Source organism: Mya arenaria, chromosome 13 (genome assembly GCF_026914265.1).
Source record: "Mya arenaria isolate MELC-2E11 chromosome 13, ASM2691426v1".
Lineage (NCBI taxonomy): Eukaryota > Metazoa > Mollusca > Bivalvia > Myida > Myidae > Mya > Mya arenaria.
In genome coordinates this window covers 24,250,734-24,269,895 of record NC_069134.1, presented here as the reverse complement: position 1 = coordinate 24,269,895, position 19,162 = coordinate 24,250,734, and the positions used below count along the sequence as shown (strand labels likewise).

General features: G+C 35.8%; 1 protein-coding gene across 1 annotated transcript in view; it reads left to right on the top strand.

Annotated features, from left to right (window-relative positions):
* The first annotated feature begins 7,179 nt into the window (after positions 1–7,179).
* Positions 7,180–19,162, top strand: part of LOC128215146 (regulating synaptic membrane exocytosis protein 2-like) — a 37,898-nt gene continuing 25,915 nt past the window's right edge. Inside the window, exons 1-4 of the mRNA XM_052921865.1 lie at positions 7,180–7,281; positions 9,152–9,342; positions 14,528–14,744; positions 17,354–17,515. Coding sequence (XP_052777825.1) covers positions 7,180–7,281; positions 9,152–9,342; positions 14,528–14,744; positions 17,354–17,515 — 672 coding nt within the window. The remainder of the gene's footprint in view (positions 7,282–9,151; positions 9,343–14,527; positions 14,745–17,353; positions 17,516–19,162) is intronic.

Genomic DNA, 19,162 nt, shown 5'->3' with positions numbered 1-19,162 from the left:
CAGACTAGTGAAAAGTGATAAACTGTTTTTGTTCCCAGATATATTACCGTGAACACAGACGTGTTTCAATAGTTTGAGGACAAGGCTAGCTTTCATTTAGCTAGTGATAGAAACAGTTTGTGTTTTATTCAAGACAGTGCATTGTTTTTATTTCAGAACTTATCAATTGTTTTTACAATGAGGAATACAAACGATCCGACAGCTATAACAGGAATGTTAGCTGTTGTTCCTAATTGCTGACATAGGTAAGCTTACCATATATTGCTTTTTTTTTCGGGTCGTTGGTGTTGATATGAGCTATAATGTCAAGATTGTTTAGTTTGTACATCCATACTGGACCATATACTATAACCTTTATATCGTAAAAATATACATCTTTAAATAAACACTCAGATATCTTGAAAATATCAAATACTTTTTTAACCCGGTTCAAGGTGTTGTTGATAATGGTGCAGTTATCCTAACTGTCAGGTGCAATCAAAGTGTGACTGATGTATAATTTAAATAAGATTTTTTATTCAGAAGACTGTTTTTCAGAAGGTATTTTTTTGCTACTTGGCCTTTCCCTGTAATTATGTTTTCATTTAGAAGCAATTTTTAATTAGAACAAGTTGTTTGATCTCTTTATTTTTCCTTATTTAATTATACAAACGATGCTGTGGAGAAATGTTAGACCTAACAATACCATTATTCGTTTTACTTCTCTTTTTGCGAGCATGAATACATTAAGCATAAATCATTTGTTTAAAATTTTTCGGAGAAGCGGAAGTATATTGCTTTGCTTATATCGGTCCGTCGATCGATCCATCCGTATGTCAGTCGTTCCGACGGTCGGTCGGTAGATCGGTCAGTCGGTCGGTCGGTCGGTCGGTCGGTCGGTCAATCGGTATGTCCTTTGGGTCGGTTAGTCGGTTAAGCAAACTATGTCCTATTATTAGCTGGAGAACACTTGAGAAAGTTGGTCATGACAAGCAGATGGCCGCTTTTGATTTTGATTTGGTTGTGGTGACATTAATCACAAGCAACTTGTCCGATTAATATTTTGAGTATTCTTGGCGCGGTAAGTTTTGACCTGCAGATCAGCTCTGTAAATTTGAGGTCAAAAGCCAAAGGCCATCGTAGCGGTGACCTTGGGCACAAACACCTTGTCTCATTTATGACTAGAGTATTCTTGGGTAGGGATATTGGTCATGAACAGCAAATGTCATCTTTTAATTTTGAGGTCAGTGGGTCATAGGTAACACTCGCGGTGACCTTAAACTAAAATACTTTGTCCGATCAATATTAAGAGAACATTGAGACCTACGGTTCTAAAACTTGGTGGTGAGGTTGATCATGAGCTGTATGCCAGAATTGACTTAGACTTCTATTAATTAGATCAAGGGTCAAGGTCACCAGATTGACCAAAGTCATGGTTATCTTTCAAAAATGGTATTTAAAAAATAATACAATGATGAATAACAGATTTGTTTTTATTGAAACTTGCAGTGGATTTACCATTGTCGTATTATTATAAACATATTGCTTGTCGCTTACCATCTGTTTATCTGAAGAACTTGAATTGCCAATACTCTTACTTTTATAATTAGTATCCATTGAACTAACTCACCGCTCTCAGGAAGACACGTACATCTTTATCTGGAATCATTCACTCATTAATTGTTGTAACAACATTTAGAAAAGGACAATAACTAAACCTACTATCCTCAAACTTGAAAGGGATGTTGGTCATAACCTGTAATTAACCCACACACATTAAATGCGAAATAACTAATTGGCAGCCATTTGAGAGCATACATGCTTTACAACTATCGCTTGATTACCGGTTGTTTTGCACAAAAGTGTGCAAGGGCGATTATTTTAGATCTGACGAGGCATTTTCTCTTTATTACTCTTAATGCGAGCATGTATGGATTTCATAATTGCAATTGTTTTAGACTTTACGATGGCATGGTCTAACCCTTCCAAGACTAGCATGTCTATAATTGATTTCATTATACCTTAGAGAATACAACATGCGCTGATATTAGACGGCATAGTTCTGAAAATGTCTGTTTCTGGTTAATTTGTTTTAGGTTTAGCATTGTTTATTTCATGAAGTTACATTAAATTGTTCTGTGGGTGTTCTTTTCAGTTTATAACGATGTTGTTTCTTCAACATTGTAGTAACTTGCATTTATGTACAGGGATGAAGACCAGATTATAGGTCATTGGAAAGGAACGACATTGGGCATTGGTAAATCAGAAATGATTCTCGTTCAAGCACGACATTGGACATTCAAAAATGAAGGTCGTACTGGCACGACATTGGACATTCAAAAATGAAGGTCGTACTGGCACGACATTGGACATTCAAAAATGAAGGTCGTACTGGCACGACATTGGACATTCAAAAATGAAGGTCGTACTGGCACGACATTGGACATCGGACTTTCAAAAATGAATGTCGTGCCAGCAACACGTGCAAGTACGACATATGACATTAAAAAATGCAAGTGGTATTGCAAATCATAGGACTTTTTAAAATTGAAGGCGTGCTGGCTCGACATTTGACCTTCGACATTCAAATGACAGTCGTGCGTTCTCGACATTAGACATTCGACTTTCAAAAATGAAAGTCGTTTTGGCACGGCATTTACAATCAGAAATTAAAGTCGTGCTGGCACGACATTGGACGTCGGACATTCAAAAACGAATGTCTTTCTGGAATGGCATTGGACATTCGAAAACGGATGTCTTGCTGGCACGTCATTGAACATTCAAATCAAGTATATATGTTTAGAATTTCTGTTTACAATAATGTTTGATTATTGTATCTATATCCATGACCTAAATAGAACACACCCAGTAGCCCAATACAATGAAAACTTTAGGGACAAGCCTTGTAGTTAAAAACTCAAACACAAACCCTGTTTAGAGGCACTCCACAATGCAAGCTAGAGATTTACAATGTAACAGACAAAAAACACATTGTTCTCTAAGATTAATACCCACAGGGCTCATCCCTACAGCTCTAATAAGAGTAATGGCTAATACGGTTTCCCCTCTCTTTAGCACACTATATCAAAACAGTGTGACATTGAATTTGCCAATGTTTCATCAGCGGGACGGTAATTTGAAGTTGAATAATTTATCCAAATTGAATTTTGATGGTTTGGGATTAAATTAGTTTAAACTTAAATAATACCTGCCATTCCTTTAGCACGATTTCTTAGAAAATTGCAAATCTGTTTTTGTAAATGTACTTTAACAACGGACGTCAATGGTTAATGCCCTAGAGTTGATGCCCAATCCTCTTTCTGTTACGTAAACAACTATCGGAGATTCACCCCTTCTTTCTTGTGTTCATATTTGTTTTGTTATAAAGAATACATTGGTGTAATGTTTCCATCCACTGAGAACAGATTTAAGCGAAAACAAAAACAGCTCAAGATCCAAACATGGCAAATGTTCAAAGATTGACTTTTCACGAGAGAAAACTTAACTTAATGTGGGTGTCTCGCTCGTTTTTCTTATACTATGGCTATTCTCATGGATGTCTAGACAATGTATTGTAGGACAGGTGTTCTAAAATGTAATAGTAGATTTTGCGAAACGTGTACGCGAATGAACTAGTATCAAGTATGTGTACATTGTACATACAATTTATTGTAATCAAATGTGAAACTTTTATGCAAATTTTGAAAACAAACACGTCAAGATGATATGTGTAGACATGAAATTGATAATATAAATGAAATGATAAAAAATATAGTAAATATTTAAAAAAAAATATACTTTTGAGTTATAGCCCTTGACTTAAAAAATGCATATATTGTAATTGTCCTGTATAAAATACTGTGTTACGCGTATCTCCCAATTGAAAGTATATTAGCCAGTTTGATTAAACTGTACATGAATGATAGGCAGCAAGTGCAGAATGATAATATGAGGGGAGACATTGGTTTTATGTCAAATAAAACATCTAGTCTAATTTGCCATTCATTTCTTTAATCGTAACAATAAAACAAATATACTGGCCAGAACAGAGAGAGTTGCTTTAACCGTCAAAATTCATCTCATGTAAGACAGCTGCTCATTCCAACCGGAAGTTAATTTCATTGTGGCCGTGGGAACCTAAGTGATCTGTTAAAACTTTTCTTCCTGCTTCCGGGAGTTGGAATAGGAAAATCCGCCTTGGAAAAAAACACAATATTTTGAGTGACCGTCATAAGGATATGCTTTTGAAACAAATATTATAGGTTTTAAAAACCTCCATGTTTCCAATTGACATTGAGTGCAAAAAAATAACGTATTTTATACATTTAAGATTAAGGTTTCTCGCTTAAAATTTAAGTTTCGCATGCTATGCAAGTAATCTCTTTTTTGCTTTTCAAAGGTGTCTTTGTGCGTTTGCCCGTTTTGGAACTATTATTAGACGGGCCTGAAAATATTATCGCCTTAAGAAAAATACTCATTTTATCATTCTTAGTAAACTGCCAGACTATGGAATTTTTCTTAGATTTTACAAGACCATTCGGAAGCCTTTTCTATGCAGTTTGAAGCCATAGGAATAACAGTCGTAATCTTTGAATTAGAGATTATGCGGGTTTTTTTGCTGACCAGAAACCGCAAGTTATGTTCATTATCGTACAAATCGTAAACATCTTTTATGATACCGCAAGGTAGTTGTTTGCAATAAGATGACCATAATACAACTTGGTAACTTACCTGTTTAATAAACTGGTGGTCAGTGGTTCAAACCTCAAACCAGACGTATGCCTTGTACATGCTGTATGTTGTTATAAGTTACGGGGTAAGTAGGTGACACGATATGGGATATACGGGGCAAAGAAAACCATATCGGATGAAAACGAAGCTCGAACCCGACTTCGGTTTCCTGCGCCCTGTATATCCCATATCGGGTCACCTAATAACCCCGTAACGTATATATTACGTCGACAACCTGTTTACATGTTTAAATGTTTCATTTATTCATCTGAATATTCATCGTAATCAGAAAATAGAGGCCATTTTGGTACAATATAAATTTGGTGACCCAATATGGAAAAATATAGGGTCACCGCGGGAGCAGTCCTGGACAAATGGGGTCGCGTCATTTATGTTGGAGGCGTGATATACTATTGTACCCGATTGCAGTTCATGAACTGTAACAATAATTGGTACAATGCAGTGACACTAAGAATGATTTTTTTCAGCTCTTTGTTGAAGTATGCATGGGGTATAAAAGCTGGCTGTTCGAGTTTTTCTAGAATGACATCCACACTACAGGGGCCTGTCTACAAGGCTCGAATGGCTTAATGATCCATAAAACTTGATTGTAGAATGGTACTGGGATTGTCGTTGTCATTCATTTGCTTTAGTCTCAGACATATGTTCTAAAAATGTGTTTTGGTTTGAAACAAAACCTTTTCAGCTTCGATATGGACAAATCAGATGAGTATTAACATGACAAATGGCAATATAAAAGTAGAAATAAGAGTATAGACAGATTCCCAGTGGTCTCATCAAAAAGAGCAGAGACGGTTTATTGTTGTACGATGCCATATAACCTTGGTCCGAAGCGTTTCAAATGGAAACCTAATGAAAACAAGATCATTATACGCTAGAAATGCATACTTACAAATAAGGTTCCTGTCTAAGATAATGATAGGTGGTTTTTATATGGGACTAGCAGCCAATTATGTAACACCTTGATAAGTTGTCCACGGGTTATCTTTTGACTAGTTCGCACATTTAAATGTTTTGATTGGTTAAGAGTAATGATTGGATAAATATTGACCAATCAACGATTATTATGGCTAACATTGACAAAACTAAAGAATTAATCAGTTTTATGCAACTGGCTACAGTGCAGCAAGTTGAATATCATATTCTTGTCATTTATCTTACTCTGTTTCCTTATGCCTTGGTGCATGCACATTATACATATGCATAATAAATGAATATTGACATGAACTTGTAAATATAATAACCATAACAAGAAGAACAAAACACTACTAAAGTTATGCACATAGCAACTTCTTAAATCACTTACATATACCATTGTCTAAAATAAAAATGTCAGGCTAGACAAAATCGCTAATGTTGAAACCTCTAAAGTACAATATTGTCTCAGTAACGTTTTACTATAGTGAAATAAGTGGCCATACATTAAGATCATACCCTGTCAAGGACTTTAAACGGAATTGCAGTATTCCATCTGAAGGAGTAGCAATTAAAAAAGCAACAATAATAGCATCTTATTTAGTAATCTAATAGCAGAAGAGACCAAGACCATTTAATATTTTCAAAACCAATATACGAACAAGCATTCAATACACAGGTATGTTTCTGTTCCCAAGAATAAAAACAGTTTTAAACGTTGCAGCAAACTCCATGTATTGCCACTATTACTATAACATAATTTGTTTGTTTATTTCCACGGCATTTTATCGAACACAACATACAGCCGCTGCGCTTCTAAAAAAGCCAATTCATTTAGAGCTTTTATATTGTAAGAGTGTGCCGAGAGTGTAGTTATTTTGTCTGGTCTTTGGTTTCCGTGCGATTTTTTCGAACGCGAGATACGCTCTAAAATAGCCGTTTCATTTAGTGCAATTATATTTGATTGTGACCAGAATGTAGTTATTTTTGTCCTTTGAAGTCACGGATTATGCCTTAGTGCTTTGCCATTGTGCCTTAAGGAGGGTCATCGTTAATTTGGATACTAGGCTTTTCCCTGTTGTGATTATTTTATTATAAGTAATTCTTGAAGAAGAGTATCATATCACGTAAGCCATTGTAAGGCGTTGACATGGGTAATCTATCTTTTTCATGTTACTGAACTGTCTCAGGCAAACTTAAATTACTATTTTAATATTATGGATGTATTCTTTTTTAAATGTATTGATATAATGATACAGTTCCACAGTGTCACTGAATGAATAAATGCACGTAATACCTAACATATGTTTTGTTATGTGTATTTCCAGAGTAACATGATATATCTGCGTGGCGCTAACAGCGAGCTGTCGGAGAGAGGCCAAATCCTTGCCAATGGAATATGACGTCCATCGTCAAAAAGGTATTCAAATAAGTTTAAATGCTGGCAAACCAGAAAGAAAGTAAAACAGTGAAATTAAATACAATGATCTACAAGTTTAGGCCAAATAAATTAAAATGTATAGTTCCTTAGACATGTCTGAAGTAATAAGGGTACGTAGGTCGGGTTTCGTACTCACCGCTTTTGTACAACTCATGTTCGTAGCCGTGATTCGTACCTCTTCGGAACAAAATAGGGTAAGTAGGTCGGTTTTCGTACTCACCACTTTCGTACCACTCATGTTCGTAGCCGTGATTCGTACCTATTCGGAACAAAATAGGGTAAGTAGGTCGGTTTTCGTACTCACCGCTTTCGTACTACTCATGTTCGTAGCCGTGATGTGTACCTATTCGGAACAAAATAGGGTAAGTAGGTCGGTTTTCGTACTCACCACTTTCGTACCACTCATGTTCGTAGCCGTGATGTGTACCTATTCGGAACAAAATAGGGTAAGTAGGTCGGTTTTCGTACTCACCGCTTTTGTACAACTCATGTTCGTAGCCGTGATTCGTACCTATTCGGAACAAAATAGGGTAAGTAGGTCGGTTTTCGTACTCACCGCTTTTGTACAACTCATGTTCGTAGCCGTGATTCGTACCTATTCGGAACAATATATTTTTTTTCAGAATTACGATAAAACGAGTAGGGTAAGCGGTTAAAATTAAGGGGCGGCCGGATCACCGGAGCTATACATATTATTTTGTTAGGCCTTAGCTTAACTGCCATACTTGTGGATATTTTGTTTTCATGAAACACATTCAGAATCGCAAATGGCATCTGGATACTGGAATTGTCCCTGTGGAGATAAACATTTTTTTTAATTGACTTGCTTTTAAATTAGAGATTTCTTGATATTCAGAAAGTTGAGATGGAAACTTGATATTAATAATGCATGTTTAAGTTAAAAGTAATCAGATATATTTTTTAAGAGAATGGCAGAATTAACTATTGAGTCATTGATCACTTTTGATTAAGTATATCCAAGCCTTTTTAAATGCAGGAACATGCCACAAATTGCCTTATCATTACACGTAATAAAATTTGCTGACATCTCTTAAAGCTTTTAGATAATGAGAATGACTACATTGCACGATAGCATTTCACTTAAACTCACCATGGTTAAAAGCCCGTGTCACGTGTTGACAGATGTAACAGGCTGAAATAGAACACAGTTTTGTTAAGAAAAGGAAAGTGGAAATGCTCCCAGGCAATGCAGACCCCATTTCTTGTTTCTCAATATTCCTTTTCTCTGTAGCATCAACTTCACTGAGCTGTTAAATTTGGCGATAATGAAGTGGCATTTTTGTCATTATTTTATAACAAGCATTTCGTGTTTCATCCATATATGTGGAAAACTATGTTTAAGTTAATTTGAGGTCTTTTAGAGCACACCATACAACTGTGAAGTGCTGTAAATTGAAAGAAAAAGAACGTGATTTTATGTGTTTAGCATCCTCGTTCGATGTGTTAATGGATATTAAATGAGATATTAACTGCATGTCAGCAACCGTCAATGTATCCATAGCACAGTAATTCGATGTTGGTTCATAAAAAAATAACTCTGCACCACACACCACACATGTACTGTTATGGCACACATGGTGACGATGTCTGTCGACAAATCACACATAACACAAGATGTTGCCTAATATATGTCGTCTTGTCAACTAATTAAGAGGATATATCGAAATATTTTTGACGAAAAATCTATTTGAACATAATTTAAGGTCATCCTCACGTGCTTAGCCTGATTTGGCGATAAGACTTATGACAAAATTTCGACATAATGTTGATAACATGTCGTGCTAAAACCCGTCAAGACAACATAAAAGAAGTCGACAAGACTACTTGATCATATCATCAGTATATACGACTTACGGTTCCATACATAGAAAATGCATTTATTTATCCTCTTTTTACAACTGTTCGCATATTGACACATTCATACGAAGATTTGCAAATACTTGGGGTTATAAAGCGGCTACCAGTTTTCCCAAGTTGTTATACACGTTTAATAAGGGTCCTCACCGATATTTAGGAGACATTTAACCGACTTTCCTTTTACAGGTGCTACGTGGTTCTGCGAAGAAGAACAAGCGGATTCACCACCACAGCGCCGGGAACTCTATAGATGGGCCGGCCCCGCAGACTCCCCCGTCCCCGGACCTCCGTGCACTCTCACCGGAAGAGCTGGCGGTGCTTAAGGGTGTCCTCAGGAGGCAAGAGGAATTCGAGGCAGAGGAAATAGACAGACAACGGTAAGTGCCACGTGGTGTAAATGAGATCTAGCACATAGTTTACATTAATTGATGATACAATGGACCCTCCATGGAAGCGACCACCTTTGTTCATGGAATAATGCTCAAAGTTCGTTTAATGATTAAAAAAATCAATATGTTTTTTTTAATATGCATGTATGTATATAGCTGTGTTTCATGTAGTGTGTGTCTCGTGTTGAATGTGTGTATTTTCTGTTTTGCATTGTCTTATGATATTTGTGACAGTAAGCAGTCCCGATCCCGATAAACGTTTGGCTGATGGGATTTAGTTTGAAATTTATATATTTTCAACGATTGTAAATAAAGTTATATTAACGTATATGATATCTCATGAGATAAATAAACGAGAAGCCGGTAATAGATCCGGGGTTCCGAATACGCAAACCACCGCATTAACCGGTCAATGATGATGGGTTTTGGCACTGAAGTTACATATCATTGGTGTGTGTACTAACAACAGTAATAGCAATGTCATTACTACAGTTCATCGTTAGTACGGGGCTAAGTCGGTTCATATGAATTTCGACCATTTTAATTGGCCAACTCAGTCGCCAAATACGTGTTCTAAAAATGGACAATGTTCATTGACTGTGGAATCTCGCTCTAATCAGAGACCAACAATAATTCTAGCACCCGGCTCTGATACGGGAATGAAAATGCGTCCGAATCGTCATTTTAAACGTATGTAAATAATTCACAAAAGTCAGAAAACTCATTAATTAGATGGTATTAAATTGACCGAGTTATTTGTCCCTTCGGCCTCAGTACTGCTGACCTCGGACATTGTAATAGCTCGGCTAACATGGAAGTACCTAATTAACCATAAACGAAATCATTATAAAAGGTCTGTTTCTAACCGTCTGTTTAAGGAGAACAATACAATTATATTTATGTTGAAATTAAAGATTGAGTCGTAAATTGTATTTACAACGAGGAATTCGATATTAAAACTTTCAACTGATGTTCATACTCTCGCTTTTAATTCCAGATGTTTTTGCGTTTTAATGGAAAATCAGGTATCACTCATTTTATCAAATTTTGTTAACATTTTAAAAAAGAACAGTTGGAATCCCATAATGAGCTTGGTCATACTATTGTAGTAATATTTTGCTTAACTTGGAGGCGCACAATATGGGTTTATGCATTTATTTTTTATTAAAATGCATTACCATGTTTCACTTAATTGATTATAACACTAAAACAAAAGAAAAAAGAATATGATTAAGGTACAGGTATAGAGGTTATTTGATGATTTCAGTGTAAGATTCAGTGGCAATAGTTTTTGGTTAAAAATGACGTGTTTAGTTTTGATCAAGGGGAAGTTACTACAATGGATTTTAAAAATAGTTCTTAAAGTTGAAATTCTCACTCCTTAGTTAGCAGTGAAAATATCAAATTGAAATCTATAGAGCATACAGCGGGCGTACCTTTAACATAAACTTTGGTTTGCTCATAATTAAACACAGTTTCTTTCTAGACGTCTTTATTGAACTATATTGCATCTGTTTTGTAGAACTTCATCAAAATGCAACTGATATGGCCGAGGTGGGATACGACAAAACTGTAAATCAATACTTGCATGTCTGTTAACAATTTTGTCTTTCGATCATTCCTATAAAACCAACGTTCGCAAAAAATTCACAAAAAATACAGTAATTGTTGCATGTTACATTAAGCAGGTTCAACCGTTTTGCAGTAAACACCGCTAATTTGACATTTATGTGTCAGTTAATTTCCAATTTGCGCAGCTATTTAGTTCTTCTTTCACAGAAAACGGTATCTGTTCCTGTATCACCTCTTCTCAAATACCAACGACGGTTCGCAATCTCCGGTTAAGATCAATAAAAATGTAGTTCGCCATATAATGGGAAACAAGAACTGCCTACATGGCGGAATAACACCTTGTCGATCAGCTGCTAATGTGTCTGTTGACAATAATAACACTGGTATTAGCGCTCCTTTAAATATTAGCGATAAATGAGATACTATTGACGGTGCTGGGAAGTAAGAGAAGTCAGAGATGACTGTTTTTCCACTTACTTTATATGGGGCACATTTTAACTGATACGTTTGTTGCTGTAGTCTTATACTATTTGCTGGGAAAGACAGCAGCAATTATCAGAATGTATTGTCTTAATAAGGCCGAAAAAACAGACACGTTTGTTAAGGGTAACACCATTTCTTGTTAATGTCACCCATATATTGATGTTGTTATCAAGCTTTAATCTCTGTCAAAAATCAATGACAGTTCTTGAATGAAGAAACTTGTGTTTATGGCGAAAGGACCTTTTTTGTTGTTTTTGTTAATATTAATATTATTAATATTATTATTATATTTATATTTATATTTATTATTGTTATTATTATTTTTATTATTATTATTATTATTATTATAATTATTATTATTATTATTATTATTATTATTATTATTATTATTATTATTATTATTAATTATAATATTATTATATTATTATATTATTATTATTATTATTATTATTATTATTATTATTATTATTATTATTATTATTAATTATATTATTATATTATTATTATTATTATTATTATTATTATTTATAGAACAAGATATTCAAGGGTCGGTGGCTTTTAATAGGTGGGATCGGGTTACCCGAATCAACCATTTTTCTCAGGCCTAATATGGTAAGGGCTTAGCAAACAAGGCTGAATGTACAGGTGTTATATCGTTATCAATTGTTCTACAAGCTTAAAAACTTACCATATTTTTGTGATTCTTGTTTATTTATTTATTTAATGTACCCACATTTTGAAGGAGTGATGAGCATTTTTGCGATTAAGTAAGAAGTTCAAGATCAGCCGTTAGAACTTTACGAATGGATATAGTAGCCAGTGTGTGTATACCACGCGCTAAATAACGTCATATATGCTACGTCGGAAGGCAACATTTTGCTTGAAATAAAGACTTAAAACAAAAATAACTTTCTTTACTGCATTGTTTTAAAAGAAAAACAACGGACAGTCGATGCCGCTTAAAGAGCATCGCCTTCGTTTTAAAACTGCAGTTTGATAAGGTGACTAGTTTCATCAAATATTTCGACAAACCTGTTTCCAAAATAATGCTTTAACAGTGTCCCGTCAAAAGAGAAAAGGTTTGTCGAAGTGTTTTAAGAAACTAAACTCAATCAAACTCTGGTAAAAGACCGAAGGCGGGGCTCCGTTAGCGGCGTACACTGCGCTATCTTTCATTGAAAATGGAGAAAAAATAGTGGTTATCTTTATTTATTAAGGTCTTCTTTCGAAGCCAAATGCTGCCTCCCTACTTTGCAACTATTTACCACGTGGTATACACACACTGTAGCTTTGCCTATGAACTATGTTGTATAGAATTGCCCTAGAATAATGTCAATATATGAATAATTTTATGTTTTTTATGATATTCGAGATCTTGTATTCACAATTTAGTGTATTAATTCCAGACGTTACTTCATGAGTAACACCTGCGCTAGATTGCATTGCTTGAATATGATATTGATATAATGCAAATTTAAAGTAGTTCTATCATATACTAGCGAAAACAAGACACAATTTCAGCTAATAAATTCATCTAAAATGGTCTGAAGACATTTTATGATTCTGTTTCAATGTTAAAAAAATAATTTCACGTTTTAATTCAATTTCATATTGAAATATAGGGTGCTTAAACGTTTAAATTGTATAAATGCATGTATATTTGCATAAGAAATGACAAAATTTCTTTAACGCCATCTGATAAGTTTAGATTTCATAAGCTATTTTATAACTTAAGTGTGCATAAGCTTTAAAACATTTATTCTAGACAAGCATCAGAGTTCAAAGCGAACGTGTTATGCACCAGTCAGATATATCCCCCCCCAAGGTCCGAGGGTATACCGGAGATAGCGAGGAAAATGGGCCTTATTTAAACCTTCTAGGTGGCCCCGCAGTGCCGAGTGAGTGCGGCGGTTATGTTTTCGCGGGGAATGGGCCTTACCTAGGTATACCGGGATGTGGAGGCATTTGGAGAAGATTTTACCAGCAGTTTGTCCCCGCAGGACGGGGATTTTACCCAGGATCCGCTGGACCGAAAGTCAAAGTCCCCGCTATTACCCGGACCTAGTCGACGGGGGGGGGGGGGGGCGTGGTTACAATTGACTGGTGCATTTTAATTATACTATATTTTGGGAGGTTTTCAAGGTAAATATAAAAAACATATTCAGTTATGGAAGCCAGAACGAAGTTTAACTGAATACATTTAGACAAAAATGCAAGCCATTTGAAAGATCTACATAGAGTCTTTTTCACACTATCACAGGCTGTCTTTTATCTCGTTTAGAATAGGTGGCCTTAATATGGGTTTACATTTTGTCTGCTAGTCATTAGCAAGAGGTCGTAACTATTCCGTAAGATTAATTTTTCTGATAAAATAGGACAATGATTGCGTGTCTCATATCTGAAAACTGCTCTGAAATGGTAAATCTCTTACAAAAATAAACACATGAAACCCATTTATAAGACAATAGTGTTAAAGAAACCAACATATGATATAACCGTGACACTATTATGACGATTTTTTTGTCTGTAAGTAATTTAAGCATATAAAACTTTTATGAAGCACACAGCCATATCCAACGCTGTTTATTTATATGTTGTCCAATGTCAAATTTTCATAGTCACTTATATGGATAAAAGGGTAAACAAACACATGGCTTAGGGTCAATTTGGACATTTTTTTTAAATGCCATTAAATGATGCCAATGTTATAACATAGTCGTAGGAAAAACAAGTGTCTTTAAATGGAAAATATTTTGTGGCTTGAAGTTCAAACTACCATATGTTATGACAGATTCATCATGTTTTGTCTTACTGGTGTAGTGTTCATATCGTACGGCAATTGTTCGCCATTCACACAACATTCGTACACAAAATGTCATGTCGTTCATTTTTAACATGCCCTCAATAAACACGTATAAACAGTACTATGAATTGAAAATATTCTTAATAGCGGTATATTCTACATTTGGAATTAAATAATATAACTATCTATAAATAGGAGTTACATGTCATGTATGTCCAAAGCTGGCAAATTACACAGAATTCCAAATTACAAGGAATCGAATAGGCAACACTTAAGCATTTTCAATTATATCATAGCAGACGAACATTTTTGCAGGAAGCTGCGAGATTCTCTTATGACATTTGAAGATGAGGTCAAGCGCCACGCGAGTCAAAAGAGTCGCCTCAAGCACGTGGACTTAAGACTGTGTCGTCTGTGTTACAAGACCAAGTTTGCAGACGGAATAGGGCGCGCTTGTTACGACTGCCATAAACGGGTCTGCAACAGATGTGGCTCATTCTCCAAGCCTACATGGAATATAAAGAAAAACAAAGTAAGTACATGTATTTGTAAACATATCAGTAAAGTTTGAATACTTAAACAAATGGCTGTGTGTTTTAAAAGTAAAAAACAACAACTTAATAAGTCTTTATTATTGTTTAAACTTTATTCGTTTGAATTCATTTGAATGATCGTGTTGCAAATCCTGTTGATGTATTTGTGCCACCTTATTCATGCGATAATCGGCGTACACCGGTAAAGGTAGGTCACAAGACTCGTGTTATGCTAGATACTTACAAACGATTGAAACAGGCTGATAAAAAATGGCGGCGCCGATCTGATAGTATCGTTTGCCCCAATCTCACGGCCTGTAAACGCCAGCTCCACCACTTTACGGTGGTGCAAAGAAAAAGAGCTGTCGACACTTCCGTGGTGGAGCTGTGCCCTATGTTTACATGAACAATCGTGAGTATGACTTATATTTTGTTTGATAATTTCATTTAACGGACATATTTCGGAAATCGGAGAATGTGGTACCGTGTAAGAACACTTCTACTGTAGGCTGGTTACTATGTCGTTTCAATATTGTGCAAACTGTGGTGCCAGGAGCTTTTCTCCCGAATCAGACTTGTGCATATTTTGAGATATGATTGCATAGCAAGTACATTTCGGTGCTTACACACCCCGTAAGAACATTCTCACGCATGCAAACATAACTGTTATGTATAGTACCTATGCCGGAACACAACAAAACTAATAAGCACTTCTTAAATAGGAAAAATGCACATATTTATAAAAGTGGTGGCGCTGTTGCCCTAGTGGTGGCGCTGTCGAGTAGTGGTGGCGCTATCGAGTATGTTTTGCGTATGAAGTAATATAAAAAGTTAACGATTTTGGAATGAATACAAAAGTTGCTATGTTTATCATTCATTGAACATAATGCTGGTATGCATACTACTTGCGGAAACAAAACTCTCCGCGAGCTACCTTAACCTTACTTAAAACTAATTCGTAACAAACGGCTAGGTGCTGTTAATTTTTACCATAGAACTATAAGTATCTATCATGTGTGCCCGGTTATGAGAGAGGTATTCTTGCATACCGGACGTGTGTTTCCGGTCATTTGACCAGTGCTGGAAAAACGCATCTTACACCCCCATGTAATATGAGTTACGCGCAACATTGCGCTTCTTCTTATTTCATTTGTTGTATGGTTTATGAAAAGTACATTATTTCATTTCAATAAAGCGCAATCAAATACATATAGTATGCAATTAATTAAAACAGATAATGAATAATCGTAAAAACGCGATTTAAATAGTTACTATTTGACATCAATAATGATTTAAAATTACTGCGCTTTATGACGTCAGTAAACAAGGTTTCACGCGCTTTTTGGTAAAATGTACAAAAGTGCGTTTTCTACGTCAATTCTTACACAAACTGATAATTTTAGAATTGCAAGAAAAAATATCAATCAGGTTTTTCCGGTCCGGACCGAAAAATCCGTCCTTCGGTCACGCTGCGTGGCCTGTAACTCGGCAAGCCTCGTTACCGGCTTACGAGCGTGCACTCGGGTCGGATTTTTCAATCCATACCAGACACACATGGTAGATACTTATAGTTCTATGGTAAAAATTAACAGCACCTAGCCGTTTGTTTTCGAAATAGTTTTAAGTAAGGTTAAGATAATTTGCAAAGAGTTTCGTTTCCACAAGTAGTATGCATAACCAGCATAATGTTCAATGAATGATAAACATAGCGACTTAAGTATTTATTCCAAAAGCGTTAACTTTTTATATTACTTCATACGCAAAACATACTCGATAGCGCCACCACTACTCGACAGCGCCACCACTAGGGCAACAGCGCCACCACTTTTATAAATATGTGCATTTTTCCTTTTTAAGAAGTGCTTATTAGGTTTGGTTGTGTTCCGGCTTAGGTACAATACATAACAGTTATGTTTGCATGCGTGAGAATGTTCTTACGGGGTGTGTAAGCACCGAAATGTACTTGCTATGCAATCATATCTCAAAATATGCACAAGTCTGATTCGGGAGAAAAGCTCCTGGCACCACAGTTTGCACAATATTGAAACGAAATAGTAACCAGCCTACAGTAGAAGTGTTCTTACACGGTACCACATTCTCCGATTTCCGAAATATGTCCGTTAAATGAAATTATCAAACAAAATATAAGTCATACTCACGATTGTTCATGTAAACATAGGGCACAGCTCCACCACGGAAGTGTCGACAGCTCTTTTTCTTTGCGCCACCGTAAAGTGGTGGAGCTGGCGTTTACAGGCCGTGAATCTCATTAAAATCAGATCCCCAATACACGCTTCACGACGTTACGCTATGTACATAACGTAATGAAATGAAGTGAACGTCACGATATGATTTTAATGAGATTGCGTTTGCCCGTGCCGGTCATTTGCAACTGGGCAATCGGCGTATGCCAGCGTCATAATGTCGTAAATGACATTGCTGTGCTGGCCATACTAGTATTACAGAATATGTCATGGCTAATTGCCATTGGCATATTGTGAGATGAATATTGTAATTGTTTCAACTTGATTCAAGATGGCAGATTTCTGTGAAGTAGCAGTGTGTGTAAGTTGTAAGCCACATTAAGTGTATGGTCATTTTCTTTAAGACTGTTAAAGGTAAATGGCGCTGTACCATGTGTCAAATGAAGCGTGACGTGGTCGCAATGACAGGAATCTGGTACCATGGCAACGAAGGTCACTCCCGGACGCAGAGCACCAAGTTCAAATCAAAACTCAGCCATTCAGAAATGGAATCATCAGAAACGGACGTATGTGTGAGATGTATTTTATTATTCCAAGTCGCGGTGTGAGTGCGAAAAGGTTCTAAGTGACATAAATAAAGAAGAAGATAGAACCTTTTCACTTTCACCCCTCGATGAGTGTTACTAATGTATTCAAATAAAAACAGAAAAAGTGCTTGTCAGTTTAAAGCTGCACTTGCACAGATTGACAGTTTTGACGTTATTTTTATTTTTTGTCTTAGAATCGGCTGATTTTGGCATCACTGCCTCTAACTCAGCCATATAAGGTAACTCACAAAAGAACAGATCACAATTGATTGGAAAACTGTCGAATTTTTTTTTTCTTATAGCGTAAAGAACGCTTGAAGCCATTGAAATCAATTTTCAAACATGAAACTGAACAACTGCGATCTTATATTTTGTCAGCATTCGTAAATCACTGGTTCCAGACAATTACCTAAAGAATGTATCATTCCAGGGCAAATATAGAAAAGTTATCAAAACGGTCAATCTGTGAGAGTGCAGCTTAAAGAATGCACGAGAGACAATACATTCGCACCAACTCAATGACCGTTTCGGACAATCATTTTTAATTCTTAAAGAAGTTTTATTTGCAATCGTAATTATTAAAAGGCAACGATTGAAAACTGTACAGTACATGTATGTTTGCTTTGCGGTTCATCAGCCTCGCCAGTTCCACGTTAATACGTAAAATAATTTTGCCATATCTGACAACTAAGTATGCCTTTCTTTGATGTGTCAATTAGATTTACAGGCTAGATTTGTTGAACTTAATTCGAATTTTATTTGGTGTATTTTGGCGGAGCAAAAGCAACCGTCAGTCAATGTTTTAAATCCTTGAAATGCAAGACCATGTGCAAACATAGTATTTGACAGTGTTTATTACATTCTTGCATTTACTTGTTTGTTTGTATGAAATCGGCAACAATCTCTAGGGATTTATTTATTTGTCTTAATTTCGTATTTTTTTTCGAAATGTATTCTTTCATTTTAATGTAGCGTGCGTTCGTTATTCAACGTGAAATAAAAGCTCTTCGTGGAATACCGAGTAAAATTGCGATTTTAAAAACCCACTTTCTGGCTTGAAGGAATTTGTATCAACCTAGATTTAATGAGGCTTCGGTTAAAACAAACTGCTCTCATATTTAATGAAGTATTGGTTAAAACCGTTATTCAAAGCGGAACAAATGCAAATTAGCCTCGTCAACAATAAGCAAAATATTGCACTCACATTCGCGATGTTAGGAATTTTATGTATTTTTCGATTACTATATAGTGTTTAACTGGAGAAATTGCAGAGGTTATTCGAATGATTTATCAGCCTATAAATTGCTTGAATTCTTTTAAAAAGGTGCTGGCTTCACATATGTCAACAGAGAGTGGCGTTTTTTTAAGATTCATGAGTAGAAATGTGGATTTTCATTAGCCAGACACGTTGATGTATGGCCTAGCTATAGATTCATGAGATTGTCGTGCGACAGTTGGCAAATGCGTGTGTGTGTGGTATGCTTTTCACTCATCTCTGTTAAAAGTAAAGCTGTTGCTGAGAAAAATCTAAAAAGATAAAGCGTAAAAGGTGCCTGAATGATATTGGAAGATTGCCAACAAAATAAAGATTAGAACAGCTTTATCTTCTCGTTCATTGTCAAGTAT